General features: G+C 42.1%; 1 protein-coding gene across 1 annotated transcript in view; it reads right to left on the bottom strand.

Moving 5' to 3' along the window:
* Positions 1-21263, bottom strand: part of pld3 (phospholipase D family member 3) — a 35301-nt gene that overhangs the window by 7781 nt on the left and 6257 nt on the right. Inside the window, exons 2-9 of the mRNA XM_060855926.1 lie at positions 15360-15427; positions 12884-12952; positions 11711-11883; positions 11213-11396; positions 9045-9162; positions 7513-7640; positions 5504-5704; positions 4034-4173 (exon numbers count right to left, since the gene is read on the bottom strand). Of these exons, the coding sequence (XP_060711909.1) occupies positions 4034-4173; positions 5504-5704; positions 7513-7640; positions 9045-9162; positions 11213-11396; positions 11711-11883; positions 12884-12952; positions 15360-15386 (1040 nt within the window). The 5' untranslated portion in view covers positions 15387-15427. The remainder of the gene's footprint in view (positions 1-4033; positions 4174-5503; positions 5705-7512; positions 7641-9044; positions 9163-11212; positions 11397-11710; positions 11884-12883; positions 12953-15359; positions 15428-21263) is intronic.

The raw sequence follows: 21263 nt of genomic DNA on the forward strand, positions 1-21263 counted from the left end.
ATTCTGAGATCATCTGGTCCTAGACTCTCTGACGAGGAGAGACAACCTCTCCACACCTATCCTCTCAAGTCCGCCTCTTATGTCCTAAATTCCAGTCAGTATGGGCCCAAACTATTCAACCTCTCCTCATAGGACAGTCCCTCCTACCTGGGATCAACCTAGTGAATCTTCTCTGGACTGTCTCCAATGCCAGTATATACAGTCAGAATTGGACAGCATGGAAACAGACCAGGGCCAACTCATCCATGCCAACCAGATATCCTAAATTAATCTCGCCCCATTTGCCAGAATTTAGCCCACATCCTCTAAAACATCCTTATTCGCATTCCTAACCAGGTGCCTTTTAAATGCTGTAATTGTACCAGCCTCTACCACTTCCTCTGGCAGCTCATTCCATACATGTACCACTCTCTGCACGAAAAAGGTCCCTTTAAATCTTTCCCCTCTCACCTTAAACCAATGCCCTCTAGTTTTGGACTCCCGACCCTGGGAAAGAGACCTTGGCTAATCACCCTATCCAGGCTCCTCAATTTTATCAACCTCTATAAAGGTCACCCATCAGCCTCAGACACTCCTTCCACCCTGGCAACAGCCTCATACAATCTTTTCTGCATCCTTTCAAGTTTAACAATATATTTTCAATAGCAGGAAGACCAGAATCAAATGCAATATTTCAAAAATGGCCTAAGCGATGTCCTGTACAGCCGCATCATGTCATCCCAACTCAATGATCTGACCAATAAAAGCAAGTGTACCAAATGCCTTCTTCACTATCCTATCTGCCACCTTCAGTGAAATAAGAACCTGCAACCCAAGGTCACTGTTCAGCAACACTCGCCAGAACTCTACCTTGACAGCATGTTGACTGTGATCAGCACTGCTGCCTCACAGTGCCAGGGACCCCAGTTCGAGTCCAGCCTCGGGTGACTGTCTGTGTGGAGTTTGCACATTCTTACCGTGTCTACGTGGGCTTCCTCAGAGTACTCTGGTTTCCTCCCGCAATCCAAATATGTGCAGATTAGGTGACTTGGCTATGCTAAATTGCCCATAGTGATCAGGGATGTCTATGTTGGATGCATTAGTCCAGGGTAAATGTAGAGTAGTAGGGGAATGGGACTGGGCTGGTTACTCTTCGGAAAGTCAGTGTGGACTTGTTGGCCCGTTTCCGCACTGTAGTGATTCTATAATACCACTAAGTGTGTAAGTCCTGCCCTGATTGGCCTTACCAAAATCTAACTCCTGACATTTATCCAAAATGAACTCCATCTGCCATTCCTCAACCAATCGGCCCAAAGTTATCTGATCTTTGTTCTTGGAACAATTGACTGTAAGAAAGTCACCATAAAATAAATCATATTTTAAAACTTTTGTATTATAAATGCTTTTTCATATTTGAAATAAAGTGACATTAGTACAATTTCCTAATTTATCAACTTTTTTCATCCTTTTACTTATAGGTATTGTGGTTTGAGAGACAAATTAATGTATTTTGACACATCCTCTCAGTGTGATGATGGGCTCAGTGGTTATTTTCCCAATCAATAATACAATTCAGAAAGCTCGGCAAATATTTAATTTGTTTTACTTTCAAAGCATACTGGCAAGTTAATTTCAATAGCCTCTAGGATTTTCAGTTAAATTTAATTCTCTTCAGTAATAGGGCATGTTTAAATTTTTCCAGTTGCACCATAAGTGGCAAATTTTGTTATAGTAGAAACTGATTTTTAGTTTATTTTGTTCCCTCTACTGGTCACTGAAAATATGCAATTTGTGCAGAAGCCAAATTTTCTCTTCTCGTGTAACAATTTATAAGCATTCATGTAAGCATGCTGATCCTAATGAAAGGATTGTTTAAAATGGAGAGTTTTTGTAAATATAATGAAATCTTTCCTGTGATATAAGAGGTTGATTAAATGTTTAATGAATCTTATGACTTGAAGGAGCTGGTGTTGGACTGGGGTGGACAAAGTTAAAAATCACAACACCGGGTTATAGTCCAACAGATTTATTTGGAATCTGAAGAAGCAGTACTTCGAAAGCTAGTGCTTCCAAATAAACCTGTTGGACTATAACCTGGTGTTATGTGATTTTAACTTAAATATCTTAGATAAGGAGCCCAAGACTGCTCACAGTATGAACATTCTAATTGTTTAACAGCCAAAAAAGCAGAGTTTTGAAGTGAGATAACACCCTTGGCATTCCACTTAGGGGAAACACTGCTTTGAATTGTTTATGTTCCCCTTAACAGATAATCAGTGGTTTTGGTTTACCTTCTCATCAGAAGGATGGGTCAAGAGATAGGTTGATTGAGCCTCCGAACATGGTGTAGAGCTGGTCACAAGTGCATACTTCTCAGGCAGAGAGTTCCCAACGAAGGGGAAGTTCAAAAACAATAGATCGAATTTGATAAAAAGTGGAGGTGGTCAGAGCAGTGATTGATGGAACTTAATATAGAAAGAACAGAAGCAAAAGTCCTCTCTGTGCATGGAGTTAAATTACTGAGGATGAAGCCAAAGGGGATGTAGAGGTCTTGTTACTCAAACACAGAACAATTTAAACTCACAAGTCAAGCAAGAAAGTAAGTCAGAACAAACTATTCTTTAGTGAATGCTCAGGCAATGGTTCCTAAACTGCAAGTCATGACTTCAACTCACATCAGACAAACATTGAGTAGGATTGCAAACTCTCCCTCCTCCAGAACTGCATCATTCACTGGCACTAAGGCCCAGGTGGCACTTAAACTGCCTCTTGTCCTGCTCATCACCCAGACACTTTCCCTCTGGACCATGGACTCCTGCCAATGGCTGCTCCATCAAATCTTGAAATCCAGCGGCAACTACAAGTATAGTGCTGGTGATTCCATGACTGAGCCAAGGCCCATCTCAGTCCAACCGTTAAACGGGGTCTGCAGAATGACCTGAGCTCAAAAATCAGTCATCTCAAGACCCTTAACTCATGCATCCACTATTTCTTGGACCAGGTCTGGAGCAGTTCAGGTGAAGCAAATGGACTGCTGGGAACTAAAATAACATTTTCACAAAATAGTTTAATTATTATATGCCAAATGGAGCAGCTTATGAAATAATAATTGGTGAGTATGCAAAATAACATTTAACAAAATATTTTGAAAATACATTCAAATTTATGTTTTATGTTGACTTATAATGTCCAAACTTATTATTTAATTAATAATAAATAATTTAACATGCTATTGCTAGCGTTTTATTGCTCTTCTGTTTTTACTAGTGTTTATGTTGATTCTCAAAAATTAAAATGAGAATGCATTGGAAAATTTTTGTATAGTTTCATAGTTTTGTCAGCACCAGTGACTAAAATTGCACAATAGTTTTACGCAGAGACAAAGTTTAATGATGAAAGGAGTAAGCCTTTGACTTAGCTCAGTGCTGTCCAATAAAGATTGCTCACTCAGCATAATTATATTAAGTGCATTTCAAGACTTTCCATATCATTGTGTGTGTCATTAGTTCCACAATGCATACTGGGTGAGTGGAAGTCAATCATGCTACGGGCTACAGAGGTAGCATTGGGTGTTCATGGGTCGTTTGACAAAGTGGACTAGTATGAGGGTTGAAAAGAGGGGTGAGAGCTCCAGAAGCTAGATTAGATATAGCTTTAGATACAATTTAAGACCAAGTCCCAGACAATTGCAATAGGCTTTCTAACCAACCAGTCTTCTCAAATCTGAACTGCCTCCAATGGTAGTTGACTAACTACATCTGTCTTCCCAGAATGAAAACATGGTGGTTGGGTTCCTTGTTATAAAGGCTGGTGTCGAAAGTAAATATGCAAATCAAGCTTCCTGCCTCGATAGGTGAAAATCTGCCGCAGAGCAACTGAAAAGGAAGCTATGTATTGACATGCACATGCTGATACACATAAAAACAAACATTTGTATATGCAAACACACACACACACACACACACACACACACACACACACACACACACACACACACACACACACACACAAACAAAACAATCTACACTGTCTACATTTAAGGACTATCATTTACCTTCTGGGATAAGAGAACACAGTTACTGGAATATAATTCATGACTGCCACATGCACAAACTTTTGTGCATCATCGATGATACTGAGAATGGAGGCAAGGTCCTCAGTCCGTCCATCTGGGCATAACGCACGGGGAGAGCTCTGAAAATGGAAAAGGAACCAGGACATCAAAACAACTCAATCCAATCTACAGGTCAGCCAGACCAACACTATTAGGAGGGACAGAAGCATAATACATCAGTCCCTCAGAACTATTCCACCATTCAATGAGATCCTGATTGACGTTTTACCTCAGCTTGATCTTCCTGCCATAGACTCCTTGAATCCTTGAGTATCAAAACACACTGATCTGTCTTGAAAACAATGTCTGAAAATCCACAACTCTCCAAATATCCCACAGTATCTACCTTGCCTAACTTTTACCGGTGCTATCCGCTTCAGAAAGATGTCCTTCCATTTTCTAAACCCCAAAGAATAAAAGCCTCACCTGGTCATTCCCTCCACAGAGGACAAGCCCTTCATCCCAGGAGTCAACTGCCTGAACATTTGTGGCATGCTGTCTAGGACAAGCAGATCGTTCCTTAAGGAAGGAGACCAAAATAGAATAGTATTCCAAGTATGGTGTCACTAAGAACCATAATACGATGGCAGAAAGACTTGGTTACTTTTATTCTCCAATCCCTTTGTAAAAGCAGCTATATAACATTAGGGAGGCAGTTATCCAGGATTCTAGGCAACTGTTCTGAGGGTATGCGTTCAAATCCCATGAGATGGTGAAATTTGAATGCAATGAAAATCTGGAATAAAAAGCAAATCGAATAATAGCTGCATAACTACTGTTAATTGTCGTAAAAACCCACCTTGTTCACTCATGCCCTTTAAGGAACGAAATCTGTGGTCCTTACCTGGCCTACATGTAACTCCAGACCTACAGCAATGTGGCTGACTCTTAAATGCCCTCGAGGTAGTTACAGATGGGCAATAAATGATGGCCTAGCCAGCAACACCCACATCCCATGTAAAAACAAAAATATTGCTTTTTATTCTTGCATTTCAACTTTGAGATTTATGTGCGTTAACACCAGTTGCTGATGGCATAGCAGTAAAGTGAATAAACTAGTAATCCAGAGAAACAGACTAACTGCCTAGAACCCATCTAGTCCACCTTTAGCCCTGATCTGTCTATTACCATGCACAATTATGCTGATCACAAAATAATGTGCTTGATGTTTGAAACTTCTATAAACAGTAAAAACAATTCAGGTACTCCTCCATACCAAACCACTTCAGAAATGTTGCTAGGTGTTCATACAACTGCTCACCATGAATTTCTCATCCACATCTCATAAACAAATAACAAAATAGCCTGACTAGCAAGGGAACTAACTCTCAACTGCTCAACACCTGTCCTGCATCTATGCGGATTGCATGAAAACCACTGGAAGAAACAGGCAACATTTAGGAAGCTTACTGAGAAATAGACACTGGCTAGACTGTCGTTGAGCTCCAGCACCATAGGGTTTTTCTCATTGTAGACTGTTGAGTAATTACTAGGCCATGGAGATGGGATGCTGCTGTTGTGCCCACCGAGATTCCAGTACTCCTCGAAAATTTTGCCCAGATCCTCAGCCAGTTGGCTGCAGTTGAAGATGATGGCTCCCAGCTCCTTAACCTGTCAAAGGTGAGAATGGCAAAGTAAGGAAATCTGGCAAACGTTAGCAATTGGGTGTTGAGCACCTTGGAAACAAAGCTCCTTTTTAAAAAAAAAGGAATTTGCATGAAACCCTTCACATCCACAAAATGCCCCAAAGTGACCCAAGAATGTAACCCCAAGGCACTTTACAGAAGCATTATGTAACAAAGTGTTATGTCGAGCCACGTAAGATGACCAGAATTTTAACCAAAGAAACTTGCTTTAAATGGAGGCCACAAAGAAGGAGCGCGAGGTAGAGATAAATAGAAATTTAGGGAGGGAATTCCAGTGCTTCTGGTTCAGACAGCTGAAGGTCTAACTACTAACAGTGAACAATTAGAAATAGGGATACATGAAAGGCTAGGATGAGAGGAGCAGAGAGATTTCAGAGATTTGAGAAGTTGGATGAAATTACTGAGATAGGGAGAGGGTGGGACATGGATAGATATGCAAACAAGGATACAACTAAAAACTATTAACCTCAACCCAGAGCACTGAAGGGCAGGAGCAATTCTCCTGACTCCAAAATAATGCCCCTCTCCAATATCCTGACAAATTACTTTTGCCTCCATATGTTTGAGCCATAGGTACAGGCTGAATAGGCTTGGGATATTTTCCTTGGAGCTTTGGAGGCTTAGGGGGATCCTTATAGAGGATTATAAAATGAGAAGCACAGATAGGACAAATAATCAAGGTACTTTTCTGGGGGGTGGGGAGGACAAGGACGAGGACGAGGACAAGGAGTAACTAGAGGGCATTGGTTTAAAGTGAGGGAGAAAAGATTTTAGAAAAGGTACCTAAGGGGCAACTTTTTCATGCAAAGGATGGTATGTGTATGGAATGAGCTGCCAAAGGACATGGTGGACGCTGGTACGATTACAATATTTAAAAGGCATCTGGATGGGTATATGAATAGAAGGGTATAAAGGGATATGGACCAAGCCCTGGCAAATGGGACAAGATTAATTTAGGATATCTGGTCAGCATGGACAAGGTGGACCGAAGGGTCTGTATCCATGCTGTATATCTCTATGACTGTCTATTTGCACCCTCAAGTTGATTCCACCACCTGCCCTCCACAAGTGATCATTCTTCCCTCTTCTGTTAACTGCTGGCAGATTGACGCCAAGAGGCAATGTACCTGGGGTCTACTCTTCCCAGTCCTGAAACCCAGTTCATGCCATTTTGACTTTTCCTGTGAAATCTCTTGGCAAATCGTCACCAAGCAGTGAGCAAACATGCATGGCAAAAGAAAAAAGTACACCATGTTGAAGCTTTTTGCCTTATGCTCATCAAGACAGAATTGCAAGAATGCCAAACTTGAAAGGAAACAACAATTTATACTGCATAAGTAAAAGGCACTGCCTGGATGGCAAATGGACTCTAATTGATTGAGGGAAGAAGGGCTCATGCCCGAAACATTGAATCTCCTGCTCTTTGGATGCTGCCTGACCTGCTGCGCTTTTCCAGCAACATATTTTCAGCTCTAATTGATTGATTACTCCAAAGATTGTACCAGGGAACAGTTAATTGCGAAGCATTTGTTTTCAAAGCAGGCACGTCAACACCATTTGGTCAAGGTTTTCATGAAGATGCCCCAGGGAATGGTCATGCCCCATATTTATTTGAAAAGGTACAATGGAAAGAACAGCAATTTGAGTGTGCATATATCTCACAGCTTCTTAGCATGTATTGAGAGCTTGATATTTTCAGGCTTTGCCATTAGAGATAAGAGTGCTGACACTTCACATCTTAAGCTGTGCCCATCCACAGCTTTTCCTCAGTACCTGGGTCAACGATCTCCAATCCATATTGGCACTTCCAATGTATACGTGTTTCCTGTCAACAATCCAGAATTTTGTATGTAGAACTCCAGCCGTCAGTCTGGCCATGTCCACAACTGTAAACTTTGCTCCTGTTGACAGAAAAAACACACGGTCCCAATAATCACATGTGCTATGTTCACTTGACAGTCAACGAAGAACTTTCTTTTTTAATATATAAGTCAAGGGTGTCAGTGGCGAGGCTAGATTTCTTGCCCATCCCTAAATAACCCTGAGAAGATGGTAATGGGCCATCTCCTCGAACCACTGCAGTACATGCAGTATGGGTAAACCCATAATGCTTTTAAGGAGAGTGTTACAGGAATTTGATACAGTGACAGTGAACAAACGGTGATATAATTCCAAGTCAGAACTGCTTGTATACAGGTGGAGTGGAAATTGCAGGTGGTGGTTTTTCAATGGATCTACTGCCATCATCTTTATTGGTGGAAGAGATTATGCATTTGGCAATCTTGTCACAGGTGCCTTGGTGAGTTACTCCAATGCACCTTGTAAATAATACACGGTTGCTATAGTTGGAGGAACTGAATGTTGCAGGTGGCAGCTGAAGTGCTGATTAAGTAGGTTACTTGGTCCTGAATGGTAGTGAGTTTTGTTAGGACCATCAGGTCTTCCTAAAGTTCTTCATAGCTAATGAAATATTTTTGAAGCGCAGTCAATGCTGTAGTATTAAAAACACAGCAGTCCACTAAGCACAGCAAACTCCCCCAAAACAGGGAATATGATAATGAGCAGGTAACTGCTCTATTGAAGATAGTGGGATAGAGTGAGCGCCCATTTGAATATTGTCATAGGTACATTTATCTGAGAGGCTTCTTTTACCTGATTTACAGTCTCATCTAAAATATAATAACTTCCAACATTGCAGTGCTTCCTCAGTACTGCACTGGAGCATCAGGCTACACTTGGTGCTCAAGTCTCCAGGGCTCAACTTCACAATCTTGAACATGAGTTGCGGGACACTCCATTAGTCCACAGCTGACTGACAGAAAGCTAAGTGGCAGGGAATTAAATGCTAGTCCAAAGAAGCCATTGTGCCTTTGACACCACTACTTTGACAGAAAAATCCAACTGGTCCTATACAGTGGCTCTGTAATCAGACCCCTGAAGATGCTCCCTTCATGCATTTATTGGCAAATAGATTAGGGAAATGGTAGCTTAACGATAATGAAGGCTAGTCTAACAGTGACCATTTAACCATTGCTGATTGCCATAAAAACCCGTCTGATTCACTAATGTCCTTTAGGGAAGGAAATCTGCCATCCTTTTCTGGTCTGATCTACACGTAATTCCAGATCTTTAGAAATGTGGATAACTTAATTACCCTCTGATTAATTAAGGATGGGAAATAAATGCAGTGATACCCACATCAGATGTTTAAAATTAAAAAAAGATTCTTGAAAAAAAAACAATGACTCAAATCAGCACTCAAACATTTTGGAAAACTATCATGAGTCAAACCTAAGTAAACGTACCATTCTTCTCCAGAAGACGCAGGTCATTCAGAGTTCCTGTCCTCAATGGTTTACTGACAGCGATACGGACATTCAGAGCCTTAGAAACATCCTTCAATTTCTGCAGAACTTCTTCACCCTGAAGGGACAAGTTATTTATCACAACTGCAAGTGTAGCAAAGAGTGACAACATGACAAGAGTTCAGGATAGACAAACGCAGCAAAAATGAAATTCAACACAAAGTGCAGATGATACATTTGGTCAGAATATTAAAATGGACGATCCAAATGTAATTCTTTTTTGAAAATTGCTCTTGGACATGCTGCTGAGTAGACCAGTGTTTATTGGCCATGCCTAATTGCCCTAAAATTGGTGGTAGCCTTTGTAAGCTGCTGCAGTCCACGTGCTGGAGGGACACACAGTGCTATTAACGGAGGGAGCTCCAGGACTTTAACCCAGTGACACTGAAGGAATGGCAATATTTCCAAGTCAGGATTGTATACAATTTGGAAGTGAATTTTCTAGTAGTGTTCCTGCTGCCTTTGACCTATTGGAGTTCACAGGTTCACCGGAGACCTGGATGAGTGGTACAACCGCGAAGGAGATGCTAGAACAGAGAGAGTTGTTGCTATTGGGTATACAAATCTTTGAAGATTATGAAATCTAGGTTAACAAAGCCATTAATAAAAACTGAGGGGATCCTGAGCTTTATGTAGCAAGATGATGAGTACAAAAGACAGAAAATTATGCGAAACTTTATTGAAACACTCATTGAACGCCATCTAGGATGTTGTGTCCAATTCTGGACATGACACTTTAGGAGGACGTCAAAGCTGATACAAATGAATAGTTCCAAAACTGGGGCTTGGACTGAAGAAGCCAGGAGTAAACCATTCTTCCCCTCGAGCCTGCTCTACCATTCCAAACAATGCTGATCATTGACCTCCACTCCTCTTCCTGCTATCCCCATACCCTTTGATATCATTAGTAACTTGAAATCGCTCTTCGGCCAGAAAGGCAATTTGATGATGGTTTTTAAAATCATGCAGACCCAAGTTCAATTTCACCCTGCGTGGACTTTGCACATTCGTCCCATGTCTGCGGGGATTTCCACCAAGTGTTCCAGTTTCTTCCCACAGTCCAAAGATATGCAGGTTAGGTGGATTGGTCATGTAAATTGCCCATACTGTCCAGCGATTAGCTAGATTAACCATCAGTAATACAGGGTTACAGTGATTGGGTGGATGCTCTTCAGTGGGTTAGTGTGGACTCAATGGACCAAATGGTCAGCTTCCACACGGTATGAATTCTATGGTTCTATGATTTGTCATCGCACATTTCCTATTCTGTTCCCTGTAAATATTTCTATCTGGCCTTCATCCCCCTTGATTAAAAATCTATCCAACTCAATCTTGAATATATTCAATGATACTACCCCTTCTCTGGAAAAGCATTTCAAGAGACCAAAAGAACCTCAAGAACTTCACATCTCCATTTTAAATGGGAAACCCCTTGTTTTTGAATAGTTCTGGATTCCCTCATGGGGAAACACTCTGTTAAGGCACCCTCAGCATAGTATAGGCTTTTTAAAAAAAAAAATCACTTCTCATTCTTTTAAACTCTATCAAGTAAAGGATTGACTATGTAAACAGGAAGCTATGTTAAATTGATGTAGTACATGTAGTAAAATGATGGTGAAGATCTGAAGAGAGAAGCAATAGTCTGAGTCTCACACTAAGTCTATGTGTACCTAGTTAAAAAACACAACCCCAGGTTACAGTCCAAAGCACTAGCCGCTGCTTCTTCATCAGGTGGTGGACACAACCACATGATGAAGAAGCACCGCTCCGAAAGCTGGTGCTTCCAAATAAATCTGTTGGACTATAACTTGGTCGTGTGCGATTTTTAACTTTGCCCCACCCCAGTCCAACGCTGGCACCTGCAAATTATGTGTATCTATTTAGTAAAAGTGAACAAGCAACTTAATTTGAAGAGACATTGGACTCCAGTGAGTTCACCTGTGAGTAATGTATTTGACTTCATGCGATACTACCACCACACAATAAGAAAGACTTCAAAGAGTATTTCTTCCTCACAAAACATGCATCTAAGGAATCAGGTGAGTGAAACTCTTCTGAACTATTTTAGTACAAATCTGACGAATATTGAATATTTCCCCAGACTGTACCTGGTTGGCAGAAGGTTCCAATGTGTGCGTGTCTTTGTTTTGCATGGTCCAGTAGAAGGAGCTGATCTCAATGCTTTTCTCTGCCTCCCTCAACAACTTCATCCACCCTTCAAAAATAGATGGGTTCACAGTGGAGTTAGGTCCAAAATGCATCCCCTCTGGAATACTCTCAACGAGAACAAGACTGCAAGCATAAGACAGAACATAAGAATGTATCAGCCCATGGAACCTTATGCATCAGAAGACAAGCAGCTCTGTCTTAACAGGAGGTTTCAATGCCATAACAATCATCACCAGTTTTGTAAAGGCAATGCTGCAATCAATTGCAGAAGTCCCTTCAGAGGACGTCGCAATTCATTGTTTACTCAGGGGTTCGTAAAAGAGGCTTTGTAGCTGTTTGACTTATCAAGAATCCATCTGGGAGCATTACAAAACCCACTATTCCCCCCCCTCCCCCCAACTCTAAGAGGTTGGGGTCCCAGCCAATTTCCTGGGTACCTGCATGAGTCTGACCAGCCCAAGTCTACATCAGCTGCAGCTTTTTTGATCTCAAAGGGAATGCTGATCTTCTTGTCCATTTGGTGATTGTAGGGGAACAGCAGTAACTGTACCATCATCAGGAGGATAAGAATGACAACCACGGCCAACACCAGTACTGCATCTCTGCAAATCTGGAGGAGAAGATACATACTTTAGAATCTCTGCTACCTGCAGCATTGCTGCTACCTCCCCACACAGTCCAGTGAGATTCATTATCCAAAGTAAAGCATCACTTCCCCACCTTTACCAGAGAGTAACAACTGCTAGACACAAGCATCGAGGTCAGAAAGGCTATGATTAATGGCTAAATAAAAAACCAATCAGAACCTTGAGCCTGTTCTGCCATTCAATTAGAAGGTGAGTGACCTACCCCTTAACTCTGGAGGGAATATCCATCTTCCTCGAATGGAGTTCTTCAACTTTAAATATTAACTGTCTCTCTCCACAAATACTGACAGACTTGCTGAGTAGTTTGAACATTTTCTGGCTTTCAGATTTCCTACATTCACAGTATTTCACTTTTCCACTCCACTATCCACATTGCTTCCACCACTCTTAATCCCCCTACCTACTAAATATATGTCCATCACACTTTTACAAAACCTCAAATTGATGCCCCTCAACAGTATATTTGTTGAGGAGGGACAAGGAAAGAGTGGGCTCAAGAGAGGCCACGCAATAGAATTTTAACATTATACTGTCTGGGTCTGCAGTCTTCCACAAATTAACCCCATCAAATCCTTTGATCATCTCAAATATTTTCTTTAATTAATCAATTGGAGAGAATGGATGCTTTGTCTTCATAATATTCCTGCTTGCGTTGCCAAAGTGAGGAAAACTATCATAAATTCATGGCTTCATCTTACCACAAGCTGCAAGACAGCAGAATCATGTGACATTATGTAACACCTGATGAAATATGCTGTGTTTCAGTGGGCTATCATTGTCTGTCAATGTCATGTACTATTCTCCCCTCAAGTCTTTGATTTAAACCATGATATTTCAGACTATGCAACCTGACCTCTGGGTTCATCCTTTTTGGCCCTGCTGCTGCTTGTTGGCATGAAAACATGTCAGCAACGAAGACCTCATTCCCCCTTCCACCCAGAATATGGTGTCAAGGTTTCATACCTTCTGCAATCTGGAATTCCACAGGGTACAGTTCCCCTTCCCATCAGGGAAGGCAGTTGACGTCTTCAGCTGAAGCAGAAAAGAGAGGAACATATGTTAAACGACATATTGTTGAGGCTCTGCTCCCACGTAGGTGTACGTGCAGATGTGGAGCATGAATGTGCTGTTAGACCGTGGAAACCATGATGGTTAAAGCCGCTTTTGCTCGTGCACATGCACACACACATAAGAACTTAAGCCTCCAACTCAGCACCGTCCTCTTGGCCTGTCCATCGTCTTTACCATTTATCCATTCCAGCCTCTGACCTATCACCTTTTCCCCACCTTCATCTACCTATCATTCCCTACTTACCCCCCACTCCCATTTCATCTCAACCCTGATGAAGGGCTTATGCCCGAAACGTTGATTCGCCTGCTTCTCCTGACTGGCTGTGCTTTTCTAGCACCACACTCTCGACTCAGATCTCCAGCATCTGCTGTCCTCACTTACTCCATTCTGTATTACCCCTCAAGTCTAAACATCTATTGATTGTTGCCTTGATTCAACTGAACATATACAGTTTATGGCACATACAGTTCCAAATACAGTTCATGTTAAAATTGTACAAGACATTGGTTCGGCCGCATTTAGAATACTCTGTACAGTTCTGGTTGCCACATTACCAAAAGGATGCGGATGCTTTGGAGAGGGTGCAGAGAAGGTTTATGAGGATGTTGCCTGGTATACAAGGTGCTAGCTATGAAGAGAGGTTGAGTAGGTTAGGTTTATTTTCATTAGAAAAAAGGAGATTGAGGGGGGACCTGATTGAGGTATACAAAATCATGAAGGGTATAGACAGGGTGGATAGAGGCAAGATTTTTCCCAGGGTGAAGGATTCCATAACTTATAGGTCATGCTTTCAAGGTGAGGAGTGGAAAGTTGAAGGGGGATACACCCGGCAAGTACTTCACACAGAGGGTGGTGGGCACCTGGAACACGTTGCCAGCAGAGGTACTAGAGGCAGGCACGGTAGATTCATTTAAGATACATTTGGACAGATGCACAAGTAGGTAGGAAGCAGAGAGATACAGATGCTTAGTAATAGACTGACAGGTTTAGACAGTACATTTAGATTGGCTCAGGCTTGGAGGGCCAAAGGACCTGTACCTGCGCTGTCAATTTTCTTTGTTCTTCGTATATTTATAATCTTCTGGATTAAGCAATTTGTCCATATCTCACTCTTACATGGACAACCTTTATTCTGAGACAGTGTCATTCGGGGTACTAATCATTTTCGAATATCTCTACACTTCCATGTTGCAGTAGAGGCTATAGAAATTTAACTTTGTTCTTACACTTTGAAGCGTGCATGGGTAAATATTGGCCCGGGGTAAATATAGGATAACAGGGTAGGAGAATGTGTCTGGGTGGGTTATTCTTCGAAGGGTAGGTGTGGATTTGTTGGGCTGAAGGAGCTGTTTCCACACTGTAGGGATTCTATGATTCTGTAAGTTAAACAGACTGGGAAAGCACAGCACTTTCCACCACCTCAACATATCTCAAAGAATTGCACAAACTGAAATGCTGAATCAAGTGTGGGGACCATCTTAAAGCAGTAAATTGGGAAATGAAATTAGGCACAGCATGATCACACAAACTTGCAATGTGAAAACCAACCAGACAGCCTGATTTTAAGCAGTCCTTGGCAAGTAACCACTATCTGGGACACTGCAGCAAAACTGGAGGGAACTCTCCTGCTGTTCTTAAAATAGCCATGGGATTTCTCATGTTCACTTGACAGGTTCACAGTCCCATAAAAAAAAATGACAGCTCTGACAACACAACATGTATTAAGTCATTGCTAAGGGGAATCTCAAAGTCTGTCAGGCTGGGGAGGGGGAGAACTACAAGCAGAGAGAACAATTGGAGTCTGTTTAAGGTCTCGCTGCAAAGATCAGTGTGAACTGGTCACAAGAGACCTGCAAATAACTCAGGAAATTGAATTAAGCTTCATTAACAGGAAATGATATTGACCTTTCCTGCCTGAGCTTGAAGTAGGTGACTGAGCTCGGAATTGTATAGGAAACCAGTCAACACTCCATCCAAAACTGTCCTGCACAAGACAAAATGGTTGTTGGAAGGGTCTCAGGGTCACTGGGGTTGAGTAGTAACTGAGGGAGATGTCCTCCTCATCATCACAAGCCAGTGGCTCAACAGAAAAGTGAACACATCTACACACAAAGGTTCAGGATCAGTGTGGACTGTGATGGGCCCAAAGGTCCAATGTCCTCTTCTTCCCTGCTTCTGTGGTGAGGCAGAAGTGAACTTGAGCTGCAAAGCATCTCCTACTCAGTCACATGAACAAACATACTTAGTCAGTCATACACTCACATGCAATCATATACACCACAGGGACACTTCTACATGTGGTCCTGATACTCTCACAGGGACTCACACCCATACCTGTTAACCTAGATATGTTCCCTGTCTCGTTACCTTCTGGTGTATCAGTTGCAGCTTCATTTCTTTCTTCCCTAGGCCTGGCTGGGATCTCAGAAGTACAACTGCAGAAAGAAGAAACATGAAGTTATGGCAATATTGAATAATTGCTTCTTCATATTAATCTGGACATCCTGCCCCATGACTCAATACTCCAGGCTTCCAAAAACTGTGGTTATCCTAACAAACCACATGCAGCTGACCAATTCTCCCATGCAAAACATCCCAGCAAGTTTACTTCCCTTGAGTGCACCTTAAACTTCCATTATGGGATCATCTCTGTTTGCAGACTTTCAGAGCAGGCTGACAGAGGATCCGATCAAGGTGATCAAGTGGATGGATTTAAATAAGATTCCCATTAGAGAATGGTACCTGGATTAGAAGTTTAGGTTGAAGGTTTTGAGCTGGAGTTACAGGTTAGGAAGAGAGGATTCTCCCTGCTCTGTTTCGAAGTGATGCTGACAACATCTTTCACATCTATTTGAACAGTCCTCACCCAAAAGATAGTGCAACACTCCCTACCAGCAAAACAATAATATCTTTATAGATTTGACTGGAGCAATGGATCAGATAAACATAATTAATTTGAACAAATGTATTGAAGATAATGCTTGATTCAGTTTGGTATCACAAAGTCAGCAGCTGGCATCAAGAGAGGAGACTCCGTGCTTTTTCCATTAACAGCATAGTGGCTCAATGGTTAGCACTGCTGCCTCACGGCACCAGAAACCCAGGTTCAATTCCAGCCTCAAGCAATAGCCTGTATGGAGTTTGCACATTCTCCCCATGTTTTTTTTTTAAGATTAGATTACTTACAGTGTGGAAACAGGCCCTTCGGCCCAACAAGTCCACACCGACCCGCAACCCACCCATACCCCAACATATACCCCTTACCTAACACTACGGGCAATTTAACATGGCCAATTCACCTGACCCGCACATCTTTGGACTGTGGGAGGAAACCGGAGCACCCGGAGGAAACCCACGCAGACACGGGGAGAACGTGCAAACTCCACACAGTCAGTCGCCTGAGGCGGGAATTGAACCCAGGTCCCTGGCGCTGTGAGGCAGCAGTGCTAACCACTGTGCCACCGTGCCGCCCTTACGTAGGTTTCCTCCCATAGTCCATGTGAGTTTCCTCCCATAGTACAGAGATGTCATTAGGTAAACTGGTCATGTTAAATTGCCCGTAGTGTTCAGGAGTGTGTAGATTAGGTTCATTAGACAGGGGACATGCAGAGTGATAGGGCTAGGCAAATGGGTCTGGATGGGATACTCTTTGAAGGGTCGGTATGGACTTGTTGGGACAAATGGCCATACTATAGGGATTCTACGAACATAGAGAGCATGTTCAATTCTTACATGAGATGGGAGCACAGGATAGCAAGGCCACCACTTGTCCTGGAATTCAATTACTTGCTCAGCCATTTTTTGAGGACAGTTGAGGGTCAACCATAATGTGATGAGTCTGGAGTGACATGTAGACCAGACCAGACGAGGACAGCAGATTTCCCTCCCCAAATGGCATTAGTATTTGTGGGTTTTTACAATAGTGGTCAAACTAGGCTCTTAATTCCAGCTTTTTAAATAAGAAAATAAAAATTGAATCAATGTCATGGATTGTTTTGCTGTCTCCAAAACATTAGGCTGGGGCTCTGAATTACTAGTGTGCTGATAGTACCATCATTCGTCAACTCCCAACTATACGTACCCATTCATCAACCTCTTTTACACGTACAGTCATTTCACTCAGTGCTGAGGTGATCTCTATCTGTACAGTTCCTGTGCACTCACCCAAATTTTCACTGCACGCATTCCCTTCATATCTTGCAGCAAAGAAACTTCAGTAAAGATCCCTCTAATCAGGGAGCCCTCATCACGTACCAATGGGGAGCTGGAGTAGAGAATGCTGTACAGAGCAGGGCGATCTAATGTTCTTACAGGACTGCATATAACTTTAACAGGTGTCTCTAAAGCATACACAGCATGAACAGTTGTAATCCATTTTCCATTCTTTGAAGTTCTTGGCACAGAAACAGTTATAAGAGGAGATAGTGTATTTAACATTATAACACTATAAGCTGTTCTGTATGAGTCCTTCAGATTAGATTAGCTAGGATGACTTTCCCCAGAAGCAGTGGCTGATGTGTGAGTTAATGAAGACCTGGGTAGAATGGACTAGTTTTCCCAGCAGAGAGATAATTTACCAGGGTCACTGATTAAACCTACTACCAGCCGCGTTCAAGGGAAGACGTGAAAATATATTTCAGAGGGTAGAAGTTATCCGGAATTTACTGCCCAGTTTGGTGGTTGCAGCAGAAACCTCAACCAGTTTATAAGGAAAATGGATGTGCACCTGATGTGCTGGAACATGCAGACCTCTTGGCCAAATGGTGGAGGCCAGGGTTAAAATAGGCAGCTAGTATTTCCTGGAATGGTACAGGCATTGGGTTTCCTTCAGGTGCTACAGTTTCCTCTCTCAGTCCAAAGATGTGCAGGTTAGGTGAATTGGACAAGCTAAATTGCCAGTAGTGTTCAGGTATGTGTAGGTTAGGTGCATTAGTCAGGGGAAATGTAGAGTAATAGGGTAGGGGAATGGTCTGGGTGGGATACGCTTGGGAGGGTCACGCTTGGGAGGGTCAGGGTGGACTTGTTAGGCCAAATGGCTGGTTTCCATACTGTAATGAAAATGGGCTGACTAGCCTCTTTCTCTGCTGTGCCTTTTCTTTAGTTCTGTGGGAGGATAAGGTAGCAGCATAATAGGGAACCACATCATGGTATGCTCCTTTGGCTTGTTGGTCACGTTGGCATCCACAGGTCTAGGTTGCATGCAGCCTGTGAAAGGAACATGGGGTAGTCAGTCCCACTATGTCAATCACTTGCATGACCTCACGAATAGTGGAAAAGAAAAGTGATTTGATTTAACAGAGATGGAGGAGTAGTGATAATGTCACTGATTTAATATTTCAAAGATCCAAGCTAATGCTCTGGGTATGTAGGTTGATGTCTAATGGTTACAGCTTGATCTCATCTGAAATAGTGACTATGAAAACGATCACTGATTGTTCTTTTAAAAAAAAGCCTTTACCGCTTAAAGACCTTCCTTATAAAATCTGGTCTTGTGCAAGATGCTTGCTCTGAAGGTGTTGCTTAACAGTTTAAACTGACTCATAAGTACGATTCTGTAATCTAATCAATATCATCCCATCCTCAAACCAACAGCTTCAACACAAGATAAGTTTTTTTTAAGTTTGCTTTGAAAAAATGTGGATGGTGGAAATCTGAATCAAAAACAAAAATTGCTGGGAAAACTCAGCAGGGCTGGCAGCAACCATGGAGAGAAATTGAGGTCAACGTTTTGGATCCAGAGACACTTCTTCAAATTGGTTCTGTATATTGCTCTGGAATGTTAAAGGGGAATGATTCGAGGCATACAAGGTTTATGTTCCCCTCTTACGAAGGTCTGTCAAAGGAGGTTCTAGTTAACTAGGTCAAAAGATTGAAATGACCTGAGCAGCTCCACTATTGCTATGGTGCACAGGATCTCAGGCTACATTACAAGCCTCGGAGACATTTAATTGTCAGTGGGCCAGAAAACAACTTTGGTTTGTGAGAGAGGCTGTTTAAGACATCCAACCAAATTTTAAAAGGGTGGGAGCATTGCATCTGATCTCCACAGTATGATCATTGTTGATTAAGTCTAAATTCAAAAAGAGGAACTTGAGTCGCCTGTGCTAAAGTTTGCAAAACATATCAGCAATGTAACAGAAATTTCACCACCCCCCTCCTCCAAACCACTAAATGCTTTGAGTTTCCGTCTCACAGCTCACAAAACCGCTGAAGTATCTGTAAAGAGGGAACCGCTCCCCAGAGAAAGATGACTGCGGCTAAATACAACATAGCCTTTCTTAAATAGACTTAAACATGGCAAGTATCTCCCTGGTATATGGTCCTAATGAAAATCTGAGGAGAAAATTGTCAGACCACAAGGAAAAAAAGCAGGGGGATGGAATTAGTACTGGATGAGTTGATCTTACAGACAGCTGGCACAGAGACTGCATCCTGAATGGCCCCCTTCTGTGCTGAAACTGTTCTAACATTCTATGAAAAGTCTGAAGAATGAAGGCTACAATACAATAGTCCACTGCATAACACTCCCAACCTGAGTCTAGCTTTCACAACAAGTCATAGAGTCAGAGAGTTATACTGCACAGAAACAGGCCCTTCAATCCAATCGGCCTTGCCAACCAGATATCCTAAATTAATCTAGTCCCATTTGCCAGCATTTGGCCCATATCCTTCTAAACCCTTCCTATTCATGTACCCATCTAGATGCCTTTTAAATATTGTAATTAAACCAGCCTCCAACACTTCCTTTGGCAGCTTTTTCCAAAACACACACCATCCTCTACATGAAAAAGTTGCCCCTTAGGTCCCTTTTAAATCTTTCCTCTCTCAATTTAAACCTATGCCCTCTAGTTTTAGACTCCCTTACCCTGGGGAATAGACTTGGCTATTCATCCTGTCACTGCTCCTTTCTGATTTTATAATCCTCTGGGATGAGAGTGCACTAGCGAGTATACATAACAAATTCAACAGATGTTGTCCAAGTTGGTGCATTTCAGCTATAAAGAGAGACCACATAGGGTAGAGTTATTTTTCTTGGAGCAGAGAAAGTGGATGCAAAACCGGATTGAAGTATACAAATTATGAAGGGCACAGATGGGGTCAATAGGAATATACTTTCCCTCTTTGTATAGGAATCATCAATTTAAGGTAAGGGGCAGGAGCTTTAGAGGGGATCTAAGCAACAAATTTTGTCACTCAGAGGGTAATGAGTATCTGGAACTCTCTGTCTGAAAGGGCAGTGAAGGTAGCAACTATCACCACATTTAAGTTGCATCAAGATGAACACTTGAAATGTCACAGCATACAAGATCAGGTCCTGAGAAATAGCGCTAAAGTAGAGAGATAGGCAAAAGTGAGGACTGCAATGCTGGAAACCAGAGTTTAGATTAGAGTGGTGCTGGGAAAGCACAGCAGATCAGGCAGCACCGAGGAGCAGGAAAATCTACGTTTCGGGCAAAAGCCCAATTCCTGGTGAAGGGCTTTTGCCCGAAATGTCGATTTTCCTGCTCCTTGGATGCTACCTGACCTGCTGTGCTTTTCCAGCACCACTCTAATCTAATCTAATCTAAAACTAAAGTAGAGAGGTGTCTGATGACCAACATGAATATATATGATGGACCAAAAGGGTCTCTTGCTATGCTGTAAGACTCTATGAATCCATTTCCGCATATAAATGATGATTGAAGCATTTAAACATTCCCAGTCCTTTTAACATCTAAACTAGAATGAAATTCACAGACTCACTTAAGTGTTGCAGCACAGACAGAGACCATTTGATCCATTGTGCCTGTACCAGCTCTAAACCTAACACAGACTGATCCCCCATGGAGGTTCTGAGGCAGTGCTGCATTATCAGAGCACTGCATTTTCCCTTGGCAACAAAAACTGTCCATCACCAAGAGGAGACAATTAGTTCCTCATTGTCATTCCATGTTGGGGCAACAGCACAGTAAATAGTGCAAGACTTTACAGACAAGGAAAAGGACTCTTCATTCAAAGACACCTTTCACATCCACAAGACATCCCAAGTGCATTGCAGCCAATGAAGTCGTTAATCACCAGTAGCCAAACTGAGTACAGCAAGATCCCATAAACATGACAAATGGTCAAAACACCCATTTTTAGGCATGCTGGCTGAGACATGAATATTATCCATTATCCCAGGGAGATGTTTTCTGCTGCTCTTCAGATACATGATAAGATATTTCATATATAGAGAGGGGCAATTTAATTTCTCATCTGAAAGACAGGACCTGAATGGGACACTTGAGA

Source organism: Hemiscyllium ocellatum, chromosome 47 (assembly GCF_020745735.1).
Source record: "Hemiscyllium ocellatum isolate sHemOce1 chromosome 47, sHemOce1.pat.X.cur, whole genome shotgun sequence".
Lineage (NCBI taxonomy): Eukaryota > Metazoa > Chordata > Chondrichthyes > Orectolobiformes > Hemiscylliidae > Hemiscyllium > Hemiscyllium ocellatum.